Raw genomic sequence first — 15,272 nt, 5'->3', positions numbered from 1 at the left:
TTCATCCAAATTCTGACGGAGCTCAGCGTCTTCCTCCAGCAACACGCTGCGCTTTTCCACTGCACCTGCCAGGGCCCTCTAGTTGGTCACTGCCAAGCTGGGTCAAGATCCTGGGTGGCATTTCGGTCAGCTGCTGTCCCACTGTGCCTGGGAGTGCTGAAGTGTGTGTGTTGCCAGGAATGTCTGAATGTTAGTAGATTTCTATTCAGCAGTGTGCAAACATAAACTTTAGCACTAGACACTGTGGAATCCTAATGTCGTATGGAAGGGTTTGCTACAACAGAGCCAGCGGAAGGCGTTTCTCACCAGTGCACGGCTCTGTGTGAGTTTCTTTGGTTTATCATAGGCTCTTTTACTTCGATGGAAATGAGACCCCCTAAGGGATTAGAGTTGGTTGTGATGAGGTGGTTAGGTAGAACAGCTCGAGTCCAGCTTCTGATGTTGAAGTTGGCAGGTCCAAAAGAAACTCAGGACAAATGTCTATCCAGCCCTGGTGCCTACCGCATACCAAACCCATGCTGGACTCCAGGAGCACTCAGCAGCTGGAGCTCCTCTTGGCTCTGCTCACCCTGCTTCCCTTCCCTACACTTCTCCAGCTCTTGGACTTCCTTCCCCAGCTTTTCATTTCTATACAGTCCTGCCGACTCAGCCACACGCTCTCAGCCCCTGCTCTCTCGGCCCTCATGATGGCCCTGCACCGTGGTCTATTCTACTGGGCATGTTCTGTCTACTACTTTCTCTCCCTCTCTGGACTCTTCCAGATGCCTGTGGCTGTACGATCCCTCATCTCCACAACAAAAACCTTCATCCTAACCATACATCAGAGCAGCCATGCCCATGCTTTATACAGCAGTCAGACTTGCAACTCCTTTTCCCACTTTACTAGAACTTTAAAAAGATGGGGGTGGGGGGAAGAAGAAAAACTATCAACTGTCTTCCAAAAGGTCCTCCCATTTCATGTTTCTGCAAGCAAGGATCTGTCTGTTTCTGCTGCTCTGCATCCTCACTTGGTTTTTCTGTTGGTTTTGGCCACTGAGGAGAGTGAAGCACTGCATCTTTTCAGTTTCCCTAGTGTACATCACCTTGAGCATCTCTCCATTCACTTGTTTGCTAGGTTTGCTTTCCTTAGTCAGTGCCCACCCATCTCTCTTGGTCACATTTTAAGTCGAATCCATTCTTAGCCTACAGTTGAGTTAAACTAGCCACATTTAGCGTCAGTCATTGTTCAGACGTGATTGTTCTGTAGAGATTTCCTTGAAGTATGGAGCTTTTCTCAGTCCCTTAGCATTGCCTTTCACAAGTAGGAACTTTTATTCATAATGGTATCAGTTATAGCTTTCATGGATTATGTCTTTAGTTTGTATTTAAAAGCAATACCATGCCTAAAATTATCTAGCTATTGTTTGGTTTTTTTATTTTTTTATTTTTGTAAATCCCTAATCTCTACACTTTGATAAAACCTACTACAATGCCATCCTTTATTTTATTTAAGATATTATATAGTGTACATGTGTCCACTTTCACACAACTAAGAATACATTACAATAAATGGATGTTTCTTTAAGACAAATTCAAGTGGAAGTCCCTACTCTTGGTACACAGAAGTTATTTGTAGTGGTTTGAGTAAGAATAACCCCCACAGGCTCATCTACTTATTTCCATGCCGAGTTCCCCAACTGACCTGTTTGGAAGGGGGTTTGGCCTTGTTGAAGGAGGCAGGTCACTGAGGGTAGCCTTTGAACCTTCAAAAGCCCATGCCAGTGTCCGTCCACCCGACCACCTACCTATGTCTATCTCTGCCTATCTATATTTCTATCTTCTCTTTTTCTCTCCCTCATTACATCCCCCTCCGTCTCTGTCTGTTGCCTCTGCCTGCCTGGAGATCAGGAATACAAAGGCTCAGCTCGGCTACTCCTCAGTACCGTCTGTGGAGCTGTGCTGTCTTTCATGATAATGAACAAACCCTCTGCAACTGTGTGCAAGCCCTCAATAAAATGCTTTGTTAAAAAGCAAAGACACGTGAATCTGCGCAAATTTAATCATACCTCTGTTACGGTTATTCAGCTACATATACGGATTTTCTTGGAAGAGACTAGCATACTTTCAATAAGTTCGCCTTGGGCAAACTTCATCAACTTGGATTTTTTTTTTTTTTTTACAGAAAATTAACTTTGATTTGCTATTATGTTGTTGGAACAAACAGTTAATACTTATTTTTCCTATAGTATTCTTGTGTCCAGGGCACACTGGTTTTAAAGATGAAGTGAAAGGGGACTGCTATCAGTCTGTCTGTATTATGATTTATAGTCCCCTTACTGTGGTGTGTATAATTCATGGCCCACAGATGATGGATCCAATCATTGAGGCAGGTCCATAGAGAGGTACTAGCTTCATTAAGGGGTCAAATCCACTGAGGAATGTATACTGAACAGGCGATAGGAAGTAAGGTTTGCTTAGAAGTAACAGGTCACTGGGAAACATGTCTGCAGGATACACGTTGCCCTAGTCCTTTTCTAGTTCTGTTTTCAGCCCTACTATAGTGAACAACTTTGCCCTGCCCTGCTTTTCCAGTCATACTTTGCCACAACAGCCCAAAAATGTGGCTAAGTATCCCTAGACTGAAATTTCTAAAACCAAAAAATGGTTCCCTAAACCATTTTTCATAGGGACAAAAACTAGCATAGGCTTTATAAGTAGAATTATTCATACCTTTCTGAATACCTAAATCATACATGACTTCCAAAGTAGCTAGAATTTCTAGCTTACCCAGTTTTTAAACTGTAAAATGCACACCACATGCCTCAAAGAAGAGCTGGGACTGAAAGCCAGTACCCCAAGTGTTTCTGGCAAAGAGGATCTACTGTCATGCTTTGAAAACCCACGACCCTGGTAGGAGAGCTTCTCCCTCTACTCTCACAGAGAGAGGTACAGAACTAAATAGGCTCCACGCACAGGAATCCATGGAAGACATATTCCAAGATAGACGAGGGTGTCTAAACTTAAGCAGGTACTCAGCTTTAACTATTGTACTTATCACACACTGTGGTCATAATTTACTGCTTCAGGTCATTCAGTCAACTAGCATATTTCTTTTCCTTTATAATTTTGTGGAGAAAAGATCTGTTGTTACCACAGATCTCAGCAACTTCAGTGTAGTAGTCTTTCTTTTCTTGCTAGATTGAGAGCTGTTACCATTACACCTATAGAAGTACCCATGGCTTCTGCATCGGTATATCTGAATTGCCAAGGCTTATGTTTTATGGCTGTGATGCACCCCAGGAGTTACCTGAATACAAGCTGATAGACCAGGATAGGTGTTCTGCTAACCGAGAAAGCTACCAGGGAATGGGCACCACATACAATACTCTGAACGAGGGGGTGATTCAGTTCTGGGTGGAACTAAAGCATGAAGAACAAGTTTCTCACCATGCACAGAATAATGCACACTTAGTATGAGTCATCGCAGAAGTTCTCTTAGTATTTTTAGACTTTCCTTGGCCATGGGTAACTGAGAATACAGAAGCAACCCAGTAGCTGGGGCTGAGATGGGGGTGGGCGCTAGTGCATTAGATGATGAGCTCCGAGGTAAGAAAGTCAGTTCTAAGGGCAAATGCCCTTCCTTATTCACAGCATCTCTTAGATGCCCAAGATTTGTCCAGAACAGTCTTGGTTTATGCTTACCATTTCAACATAATCATTTTCTGTTCATTAAAAATAAAAATCCCAATTTGAGTACAGCCAGAGGCTTCCCACAATGGTGTCACTACTTTTTCACAGTCGGATGTACCAGAGACCATTGTGCAGGCCCAAATGACTACTTCTTTCCACTCCACACTCGAATCCTCTTCCCGAGTAAAGGCTAGATAAACCCCAAACCCCACTGCGGAATGGAGAATTTATGCTTGAACCAAAGCTAAATATCCATATAATGAAATAAACTATTCACACATACTCACACACACTGCACATAGTATGATCATCATTGACTAGACAGGATTATAAATCACCATGGAAACACACCTCGGGGAGTATCTAGGAGGATGTTTTAAAAAGGTTTAATTGAGTAGAGCAGACCTACAGTAAACGTGAACGGCATTATCCCACGGGCTGGGGTCCTGGACTGAATCAAAAAGGGAAAGTGACCCGAGAACCAGCCTTCCCTCTAACTGCTTCCTGACTGGATACACTGTGACTAGCTGCCTATGCTCCTGCTGCCACAATCTTCTCAGTACCAGAACTGTTCTGACAAACTGTGAGCCGAAACAAACCCTCTCTTCCCTCAGCTGCTTTCATCAGGCACTTTGTTACAGAACAAGAAAGTAACAAATACACATTGGTAACTTAATTACAAGACTTCTGGATGGGATCACAGAGGAAAACAACTCCCATTTATAATTAATAGCTAATAAAATTACAAATATTCTTCCAACATAATCAGGTTCAAACAGGTCTCATTTTGTCACAAATGGCAATACACAAATGCAGAGATGGCAGCCGGAGAAGAGGAGGGATAGTTTAAATGCTAATGTCTTTTCTTTTATCAATGATTGCTTTCTTTGGAAAGTTAGGTAATATGGTTAGTTTTAGTTGTCATAGCCACAGAGATGAAACCAAAACAGGTATCTGCCTTTACTTCATAGATGTAATCTATCTGAAGAGGAGAATCATGATTAAGTAGTGTGTCCTATCCTCTAAGAAACAGCTCAAAACCAGAATGCTCCCATCTCCATCTCTTCTTTTGGTGGGGAGGGGGGGGTCTCAGTATGTATCCCAGGCTAAAGTCCAAACTTGGGGTCCTTCTGTTTCAATCTCCCAAGAACTAGGATTATGTCAGGATCATTACAAGAGACCAAAAGATCTGTATCATTAGCACATTTTTCTGTTCATTTATTCATTTTACCTAAAATATATGTGAAACATGCAAAAACTAAGTATCCAAGATCATCTTTAATCTAACATATATGACACTGTCTTAACATATCACAAAGCATCAATTAACCTGGAGGTAATGTAGACTACACCATCTCAAAGGCCCTAGCATAATGTTTGAAAAACAAGGGATGTCAAAAATGTTTTCAATAACAGTAAGTGTTTCAAAAGGCTTTATGATTATTTTGACACCTGCCTGTAGACTGCCCAAATACCAGGGTTCAAATTGTTCAAAAACAAATGTCTTATTATTTCCTTTATAGTACTAAGATAGCATTATATAAAAATTCAAAAGTTTCCAAGACAAACTCTCTTTAGCAAAATAGTAACAGTTAAGCACCTGTCCAGTAGAGTGACTAAACGATATTGTTACACCATCCAGGAAATCATCGCTCACCTGCTGAGGAGCAATAGTATCTCTGTAACTTGGTAAGATTTTTAGGGTGACGCTTCCACTAATATTTTTCAATAATTCTTGTAATTCCTTTGGGTTGTTTCCAACCTCATGACCATTGACTTCCTTAATGATATCTCCCACATGAAGCAGACCTTGTCGATCTATCATTCCTCCATGAAGGATTCGGGCAATTACCAGATCATTATTTTCAACCCTGAATGTTACACCCTATAGAAAATTGGGGGAAAAAATCCATAAAGATCAATGAATACAAACAATATTATTCTGAAACCAAGCTGGTGAATTCCGTCTCATGTTTTCCTGTCCAATCCTAGTAAAGTGCAATTGTGATATCAGAGACCAGCCATGCAATCGGGTTCACCTCCAAATCTAGTTGTATTCCACAGACAGAGACAGCAGCACAGATTGCTGACTTGCCCCGCTTGCCTCATCACTCTTTTTAGGAACCGTAAATAAAAAGTTAACTTCACTACTTATACTTTGTACTTTTTAATACTTCAGTATAATTTACTTAAGTATATACTTTACATTTTATAATTTAAATATATTTAAGTTCATTAAATTTATATACCTTAAACTTTAATAACAATTTTCTTGCTTTGGTGTAATCATTAGTAAGTGAACAGACAACTTCTAAAGAAATGAAACCGTTTTCCTGTTGCCCACTGGCCTATTTTTAGCTTCTAAGTCAGTTGAAGGTTTCCTTTTGATTATATTTCCTAGGCTATGACTGACAGATCGTCTGCTGTGCACTTCTAGGAAGGCCAAGGAGACTGATAAAATGAGCACGGGTGGCTCCCACAGTTCATCAGGAGCAGCCTAGGCTGCACTACAGTTCGGATCTAAGATAGCCATGATGTCTACTCACCAATGGCTCTCCAGCTCTTTTGTGAATACCGAGAATACGGATGGCGTCCACTGGCAATAACTGATTATTGAGAGAAGGAATATTCATTTCTGGGCTTGAAGGCGGCGATTCATAACACTTTGATGCCACAATATCATGGGCCTCCAGGAGCGACTGTAAGGAGTCAAAACAGCCTGTGGTTATTAGCTACTGATGGAACAAGTTGCTAAAAATAATTTATTAGTTCATTATCACTGTACAGCGCTAAAAGTTTCTAAGGACACAATATTAAATTCTCAACATGAACTAAGTTAAATACATACATAATATCATATTCAGGTTTTCAGATTTGAAGAGACTGGTAGAATTTAGTCACATATTTTTATTTTAAAGTGCCATGTTCACTGGAAACCAAACCCAGGTTTCCAAACCAAGTAGAGGGAGGTGACAAACTTCCTATCAGCAGGGGCAGCCATCTTCTTCAGTCTTTAACTAATCCCTAGCTATAAGGTACAAAAAAATAATGGAGTGATAAAGACTCTAATTTTTATTATGCTGATATATTAGTAATATACTTTGGACATGTATAAAAGAAATGCTAAAAATACCTAAGAGAAAATAAATATCAGCAACTTCTACCACTAGTAGGAATATTACCAGTTAAGGTTTTAGTCTATAAAAGATAAAATGAAGTAAGGAGAAAAGAACCAGAAATGGTTCCAGCTAGAACGTCCATTTTGCTTTCTATGTTTACTGTGTGTATGCTATTATAGATGACTCTGAGGTACTTGTCTAGGCATTTCATTTTTTTATAGTAAATGTTTTAGAAATTCTCTATCCTAAAGGAGTTCAGTTTTAACTCAATGCTTGCAATAACACTAAGTTAAAAAGTCTCTGAGTAGCAGAACACAAGTTCACAGACGACAAATCAAAACAGAAGAGGATAGCAAGCATCGACACATTCAAGAAACAGATGATCTGGGTCCTAGCTTAATTGGCAATTTCTGATAATTTCATAAAATCATTTACAAGATGCTGAAAATTCAATGTAGAAACAGCGTTAAGAAGATGGCAGAGAAGTGAAGTGCTTGACGCCAGCCTAAGTACTGTGTGAGATTCAGCACATCAAACGCTGGGTAGAGTGGTGCATGTCTGTAGTCCCAGCTCTGAGGAGTGGACACAAGAGGATATCTCTGGCCCTTTGCTGGCAAACTGGTGATAAGCTGGTGGGAGGGAGGGAGGGAAGGAAGGAGGGAAGTAACTGAGGAAAACATGCATCAGGCGTTTTGACCATTAGACTTTGCATATATGCACAGAGGTGAAACACACATGCAAACATAAGTACGCAAATAAAACAACTCAAAAAAGAAAAGAACTTAGAAATTCTAGGAGAGGTTTTCCTTAAAATGCTGGAAGCTATTCAAAGCTCTAACCTGGGCTTCTATTTTGAGGCAGGGTTTTTTGCTCCTGTGACTACATGAAACACTATTAATATAATTTTATCTCTCTGGTCAAGAGTTTTCAGGAGCTACAGATTTGTATACAAAAAGACTGCTCACCCCTGGCTAAAGTTAGCATAATTTAAATGCCAAAAGGAATAACTATTATAGAGAATTGAATCTCCACATTTAGAGAAAAATATACCAACCAATCAACCAACTAACCAGCCCTGGTGCATAAAGCTATTTAGTGAAAAAAAGGACTAAAAAGTTTGTTACCAACTGAAGATGATGTCTTAAACAACTCTTACTTTACAAACTGGTAAAGAGTAGTACTCATCATTTTGCTACCTTGTCCAGTAGGACATGTCGCAGGGCAGAAGGACAGCTGAGGATAAACTCTGGGTTCAGAGGACATTGCCAGCTCACATATATGAAATGAGACAATTTGGAAAATGTTATTTTACAATCTCTAATGGAAATATTGATTTAGGCACGGAATATTAATTAGAGCAGTAGTTCTCAAGTTTCCTAATGCTGTGACCCTTTAATACAGCTCCTCATGTCGAGGTGAACCTCAATCATAAAATTATTTTTGTTGGTATTTCATAACTGTAATTTTGCTAGTGTTATGAATCATAATATAAATACTTTTTTTTCCTGGTAGTCCTAGAAGAACCCTGAAAGGGTCATTAAACTTCTAAAGGGATCAAGACCCAAAGGTTGAGAACCATTGGTCTAGCGGTAACCAGTTTTAAGAAAGTTAACACTAGTATAATGTTAGCCTGCTGTGGTGACACATGCTTATAATGCTCACACTCTGGAGGCTGAGGTAGGAGAGAAGAACAGTAAAAGAAGCCAGCTTGTAGTCAGACCTATGCCAACAAAGAAACAAGTAACACCTTCCCTCCATGCCCCGTAAGAAAGCATCTGTATAACATAAAAATAACAATACACTAGGTTACCTCCCAGCGGACAGGATTTCAGAAAAAGGATAAGACTGTCACAGCCTGTAATCAAAGCACCAATTTCAGTACCAACCCTAGTAGGGAACCAGGCATTCTACATCCTCTGACACTCATTTTGCATCATCATTTAAGATGCATTCAAGTTCAAGGTAATGTGCTTGAGAAGAGTCGTTAATCCTTTAATTAGAACTTCTAAAGTAAATAACACATCAGAAAATCAACCAGATAAAACCAGGAAGTGGGAGACTGAGCTTAGTCTCTTCAACTAAGCACCACATTCAGGATGGCGATGGGAATCCTACATGGACTGTTAATTTGCGTGTATAGTAAGTATCCAGACCCCAAGGTTTCCCAGCGCCCTCAAGATAAACGTCAAATACTTCACACTGCTTTACATAAACTCAATTACTTAGCCTCTCATAAAGTGGTTTAAAAAAGCAAAGGAGTGTTACTATCTAATTTTGAGAACAAAGATTGCAGGAAAAACAGTGACACTTTTTCTGCTAACATGCATGGCTGGATGTATTTCTGGGGTTTCTATTCACTTGCTATTTTCCTATTATTTTCTCTACTACCACACACTTTTATTACAGATTTAAAGTAAAAATTCCCCATTGTTTCTGTTCAAAGTAAACTTTTCTTTGTGAAACTGCTTAACTTACAGGCCAGTTGTTCTTTGAATCTATGAGTGAAGTATGCTATGTAACAGTTCCTTTCCCTAGACAAACCTTTCCTGTCATCTTTTCATCATGGCGAACATTGAATTTACCCTGATCCTGAGACAATTCTGACAATGTTCCATACTAGGCCAAGGGAGGAATGAGAAACAGTGACATCAATGAAGAAAAAGGGTCATCAAGATGGCTCAGAGGGTTAAAGGCTCCTGCCACAAACCCTGAAGACCTGAGTTCAATCTCAGGGATCCAAAAGATAAAAGGAGAGAACAAACTCCACAGGTGTCTATGACCTCCATATATCTGCCATGGTGTATGCCCCTCACCCAATAATAAAGAAAAAAGACCAAACAAACAAACCAAGGCAGTGGCAGTGACACTATCAGAGTGAGGAGAACTTTTCCCAGGATGTGGTCTGATGGTAAGTCAGGGTTAACTGATGACAAAAAGGAAAAGTCAAGGTTATTTCTTTCTGTGGCAAATACTGTATATTTCTATGCTGCATATAGCCATGTATATGTGTTTACATTCCTCTAACCTCAGGATATTAGAATACTTAAGAACTTACAGATCTCTTACAGGCCCTGAACAGCACTGAATGACTTCCATGTGGAAGTTAGCTTCTCAAGAAGGCTGTGGAAGAGGGCATGGACAGGTTACCTGGAAGTGAGGCTCCTTGAGTATACCAACCAGTTCTGCCACATTTTCATCCACACTTATGAGAGGAGTGATATCTTCAAGAATTTCATTCACTAATTCCAAGTTATTGTCACTGACAGCTTCTAATTTTGAATCTTCAAGTCTCTCGTGAGCCTGAAAAGAGGGGATTAAATTAATATTGCCACTGTGTTTTGTTCTAGCCAATATTATACTGCTTTATAATTTCTTAGTTTTAAAGATATTATTTAGAGGGTAGGCAAGATAGTTCAGGTAAAAGTATTGGCTGCCAAGCCTGACAACCTTAAGTTTTATCACTGGGACCGACACAGCAGAAGAGAACTGATTCCTAAAAAGGTGTTCTCTGACCTCCACAAAAGCACTAGGACATGTCCACATGTACAAACAAATATAAAAAAAAAAATTAGAGGTCTAATTTAATAAAGCCATTTTTAATATTTTAATTATAAGCAACAGACAAATTTTGTAAATATACCATAAAGTATGATGACTTTGGTCTCTAACACTGTGAAATACTCATCTTTATAATTATTGTTTTAAAAAATGAGTAGGACAGATGTTATGTAAAGATCATGTGATATCCTCTCCTCACCAACTGGGTGTCTAATAGAGGCTGAACTCTGTATACTGTCATGTTTTAGTAAAGCAAATGATAAAGTAAGAAAAAGAATAAAAATATAATCATTATGCATGTTAGTATTTTTAAATGATTTAAAAGAGGAAGTAAATCAGGTATGTCTTTTAATCCTAGGCCTAAGAAACCTGGGAGGGCAGGTTGGTCATTTGAAGCCAGAACCTGAGCTATAAAGAGGTTCCATCTTGAAAACAAGATTTAGACATACTGATGGACACACATACACATACACATACACACACACACACACACACACACACACACACACACACACACACACACGCACACACACACCCCAAACCAAAACAAAAGGAAATTGGAAATTATAGAAACTGAGAATCTAGGCTAGGGATACAGCACAGTGGTAATATCCTTTCTTAATGCATATTGGGTTTAATACCTAGCAATGAAAAATTAAATAAAACCTCAGTTCAGATGAGGCAGTTCTTGAGCAGGTCTGAGATTTCATACTTTGATTAGGAGGACAGCTCTGTCAATGTATGCACCTTAACAAAGCCAAACAAAGAAAAACGCAAAGCTGCTGTCTGCCTCAGACATTTTAGAATAAAGTCTGGCTGAGGAGCGGAGCAGAGTTCTAATCCGAGCTCAGGAGTATCACACAGCCTCCGTCCTTGACGTTTTCTTTCGGCAAATTGCTCACCAATTCTAATGACAGGGAAAGGGTGAAACCACATAGGACACAGATTACATTTCTATAAGTGCCGAACAGAAACCCCTATGTCCAGTGTCATACTGCTGTGATGTTTTTCATGCTGTATGTACCACCAGTGTTGATCCCTGAGAATCCAAATATAACATTTGTAACTTGTAAATCATCATTTTTTTATATTTTTTTCAAAGTGATTTACCAGAGTGATTTTTTTTCCCCAAGAGAGGCAAGTAAATTCCCTTCCCCTTTCTATGTTGCCCAGACTAACCTTGAACCCTGCCTCTGGCTCCTGAGTAGGCTTTGCTGGGTATGATGGATCACACAAGTGTCCCCACTACTCAGGATCCAGAGGCAGAAAGACTTCAGAAGAAAACATCTTGAAAGCTATCAAATACTGATAAAGCAGCAAATTTGATTAAACATACGGGGGAAAGTCAAAAGACCTAGTGTGATTTACATAGACAATGTTATTATAAAGACTAGAACACGCAACAATGGGCGACTGGGGACGGTTTCGGTTTTCTGAAGCTTCAGAGCCTCTGCTGACTGTTGCGTGCCACGCTCTAGCTGCACAGCCGGGCCGTGTGTGCAGTACATGGCTTCCCAGGTGTCTGGCGCTGTGTGGCTTCAGAACTCCGCCTCGGCCCTCTGACTTGCATGGTTTTGTTCCTGGAAGAGCTGTAAAGATCCCCCAGGACACGGACGCCTGTTTTTACCACATTCAGGCATCAAGTCAACAGGTTCTAAGTGTTTGCCTGTGTACGTCACATGATTAACATATCTAAGGCTGTGTGTGTAGACTGCTTCAATTCAGGCCTTCAGTACTTGAATATTTATAATGTATCTCCCTTCCTCTTCCGCTTTACTACAAGTTAGGTGATGCTAAGTGAGAACAGGATAAATGTAACAGCAGACGGGGAGTGTCCCAGGAGCTGCAGGAACTGGAAGATAACCCAAAAGTCCCCTCATCTCAAAGACTGGATTTGTGGAGATAAAGACTCTAGTATAAAGTACAGAAATTCTCGAGGTTTTAGTGAAATTATGGCTAGTCACTCTAATATGGTAAAACAATTTCTAAAATATATTCAAGATCAATTTCACAGCCAGGGAAGGTGGCCTTTCTGTAATAGAAACACTTGAGAGGGGGAAGCAAGAGGACCAGGAGTCTAAGCCATTCTTAGCTAAACAGTGTTGAGTCTGACTTGAGCTGGAGACATGAGATTCCTCAAAAATCTTTAAAATATCAATTTTATTTCTCCTAGAACAGCAATACAGGCCCATTGTTATAACAGGGTTGTTAAGGTTCTGAGGCACTGTAAAAACTTGAGACCTCTAAATTACTTTAGCATCAAAACTTATTCAGCAATTTTCAGAAGCTAAGTGCCAACTTGAACTTAATTCCTCAAACTCGCAGGGTCTCAGGAAACATTAAAAGCCAGTGAAGAGCAGGTGGTAGTGAAGCACACCCTGATGGATCTCCGAGTTTGAGGCCAGCCTGGTCTACACTGCAAATTCCAGGTAAGCAACAAGGGCCACAATAGCGTATTGACCCTGTATTAAAAGAAGAAAAAGGAAAAAGAAAAATTAAGGGGGCAAATGAGTCACTTGTTTCATCAAATGAGTCTTTTCCTTTCAGAAAGGCAGTACTGAAAGGCAGGATAACTTAATAAAAATGAATCTCACCTGTCACAAGCAGGGAAGCACATGCTATGGCCAATGCTGGGCTGACAGCTGTGGCCTAGCATTCTTAACATGGCTAGCCATGATGTCACTAAACGCCTTCCTTGAGAATTTCTATTTTATATAAGAGTCATTATCTCCATACACCCAGTCTGTGATATGAAGGAATTCTGGGTGTGTTTGGGTCGTTCTATGGCTCCTTGTCACCATGTGCACCTCAGAAAAGTGAGCTGAGATTTTCTTCTACAACTTCAGACTAGTTTACTCAGGTATTGTCCTTGCATGCTTGCAGACTGGATTTTTCTAAATATAGTTACTACGAAGAATAGCATTAGTAAGGTACCAGTGTTAGTCTCTGGGACCTTGCCTTTGCCATTAAAAAGCAATCTCATACATAAACTTTGATTTTATTTTCTTGAACAGGGCTAAGAATGTAGCCATTCCTTATTAAATATTTTGTAGAAAAGGTACATAAATGGAAAATGAATTTAGCTGGGGTAAAAATTGTTTTTCTTTTATCTAAGGACCTAAACTCCCGAATAGCAGACAACTCTACGGAGACCCCGGCATAAGAACTTGAATGAGAGGAAACAGGCATGTAGAGCGTCCCACTCCTGTCCTCCTTTGCATGTATGACAACAAGTAAGAGCCCGAGGCCAAGCAAAACAGGAGCACACCAGCTAGAATGAAAATCCCAAAAGACTTTCAGAAATCATCTCACTCTCCAAATGGAGCTCAAATTTTATTAGGTAATTTACACCACAGAGCATCCCAGCACCACTGCTAAGGGAGTTCCAGAATTAGGGCCACAGAGATGCCCATCACCACAAAAAGGTATTTGCCATTTTTTTAAAGAGAAGCAAGGTTGCTTTAAAAACTGGTATTGAGGAGGAAACACATAAGTATCTTATATTAGAATTGGAAATTACTTTCAACATATGACACAAAATCAAGCAGCTTCAAGTCTCATGCAAAAATGTCTAATTTTATGTAACTAAACATTAAAGCACTTCTCATTAAGAATCAGCAATGTCGAGACACAAAATCTAGAGTCAAGACATAAGTCTTCTACTGGTAAAAGGCCAATTTTTCTTTATATAAAGACCTTTTACAAACTAACTGACCAACTAATTAAGAATATGAACAAAAAATTCACAGGACGGGAAATTAAAACTTCTAAAGAAATGAAAAGATACAAAATTACAAGCATAAACTAAAACATGTACAAACTAAAACTATACAAAAATGTTCCTTTTCTTCTTAACACTCCTGGTAGCAGACCAAGCCAGTGAGCACAGAGGGAAAAGGCTTCTCACACGTGTATTTTCTAGTCACAACACACATGTGAGCAGGTTGTAGGATTTCATCAACTCCTACAAAATTAAAGGATTTTTCTAAAAATTTGACCTAAAGATATATGAACATGTATGAAACACAGGGCTATACATAATAGCATAATTTAATAACACAAAGGCCATATAAAAAGTCTACCAGAAACCTGACCTAGAAAAACCCTATGGTATATTCACGCAGAGGAACACAACATTAACTTTACCCAGAATGTAGGAGTTTTCAGGTTGTGATATAGAATTATACACAACACAGACCCACAATTCTGTTATATTTGTTGGTGAGACTAGATGCTGCCCACTGAGATCCAGCAAAGCGGTAGCACTCTTCCGCCCAGGGTACTGTACTGGGGTGTGCTAGCCAGTGCAGTAAGTCAAGGAATACAAGATATTCAGAATGGAGGAGGAATAAAAAAGAGCCAATGTCACATGTCATGGTCTGGCCTTGTTGGATGACATGTATCACTGTGTGTGAACTTTAAGATTTCAAAAGTTAATGCCATTCCCAGTTAGTGTTCTCCCTCTCCCTCCCGCCCCCCTCTCTGTCTCTGTCTCTCTCTCCCTCCCTCCCTCCCCTTCCCTCCCCTCCTCCCCTCTCTCTGCTTCCTGTTTGTGGATCAGATGTAAGCTCTCAGGCTGCTCCAGTACCACATCTGCCTGCCTGAGACCATGTTCTCCGCCATGATGGCCATGGACTCACCCTCTGGAACTGTAAATACTGTAAACACAATACTCTCTCTTCTGTAAAGTTGCCTTGATCACGGTGTCGTCAAGGCAACAGGAAAGTAACTAAGAGACATGGGTAAGTCCCTTTTTCCCTTTCTTATCCCTTCCCCAAACCTACCACTATCAGGCATCCCACAAGCCCAGATCCAGGCTACTGCCCAGGAACCGTCACTGTTCCTGAGACACCTCTGCTGGGGAAGTCACGTCCTCCCTTCCTCATCTCCTGAACTTTCTTACCCCACCTGTAGCCATTTCTACAT

The 15,272-nt window shown here is 40.1% G+C and overlaps 1 protein-coding gene across 13 annotated transcripts in view; it reads right to left on the bottom strand.

The window, feature by feature from the left end:
• The window catches only part of Pals2 (protein associated with LIN7 2, MAGUK p55 family member), an 80,654-nt gene that overhangs the window by 25,379 nt on the left and 40,003 nt on the right, over positions 1 to 15,272 (bottom strand). For all 13 annotated transcript variants that reach the window (XR_005503249.2, NM_001134982.1, XM_039107787.2 and 10 more), the window contains 3 exon segments: positions 9,936 to 10,088; positions 6,216 to 6,368; positions 5,327 to 5,554 (listed from right to left, as the gene is read on the bottom strand). Coding sequence is in view for 12 of the 13 variants with exons in the window: in NM_001134982.1 (NP_001128454.1) it covers positions 5,327 to 5,554; positions 6,216 to 6,368; positions 9,936 to 10,088 (534 nt within the window). In the remaining variant the exon portion in view is untranslated.

This window comes from Rattus norvegicus, chromosome 4 (assembly GCF_036323735.1).
Source record: "Rattus norvegicus strain BN/NHsdMcwi chromosome 4, GRCr8, whole genome shotgun sequence".
In the NCBI taxonomy this organism is placed as follows: domain Eukaryota; kingdom Metazoa; phylum Chordata; class Mammalia; order Rodentia; family Muridae; genus Rattus; species Rattus norvegicus.
This window is presented reverse-complemented; position numbering and strand designations above follow the sequence as displayed.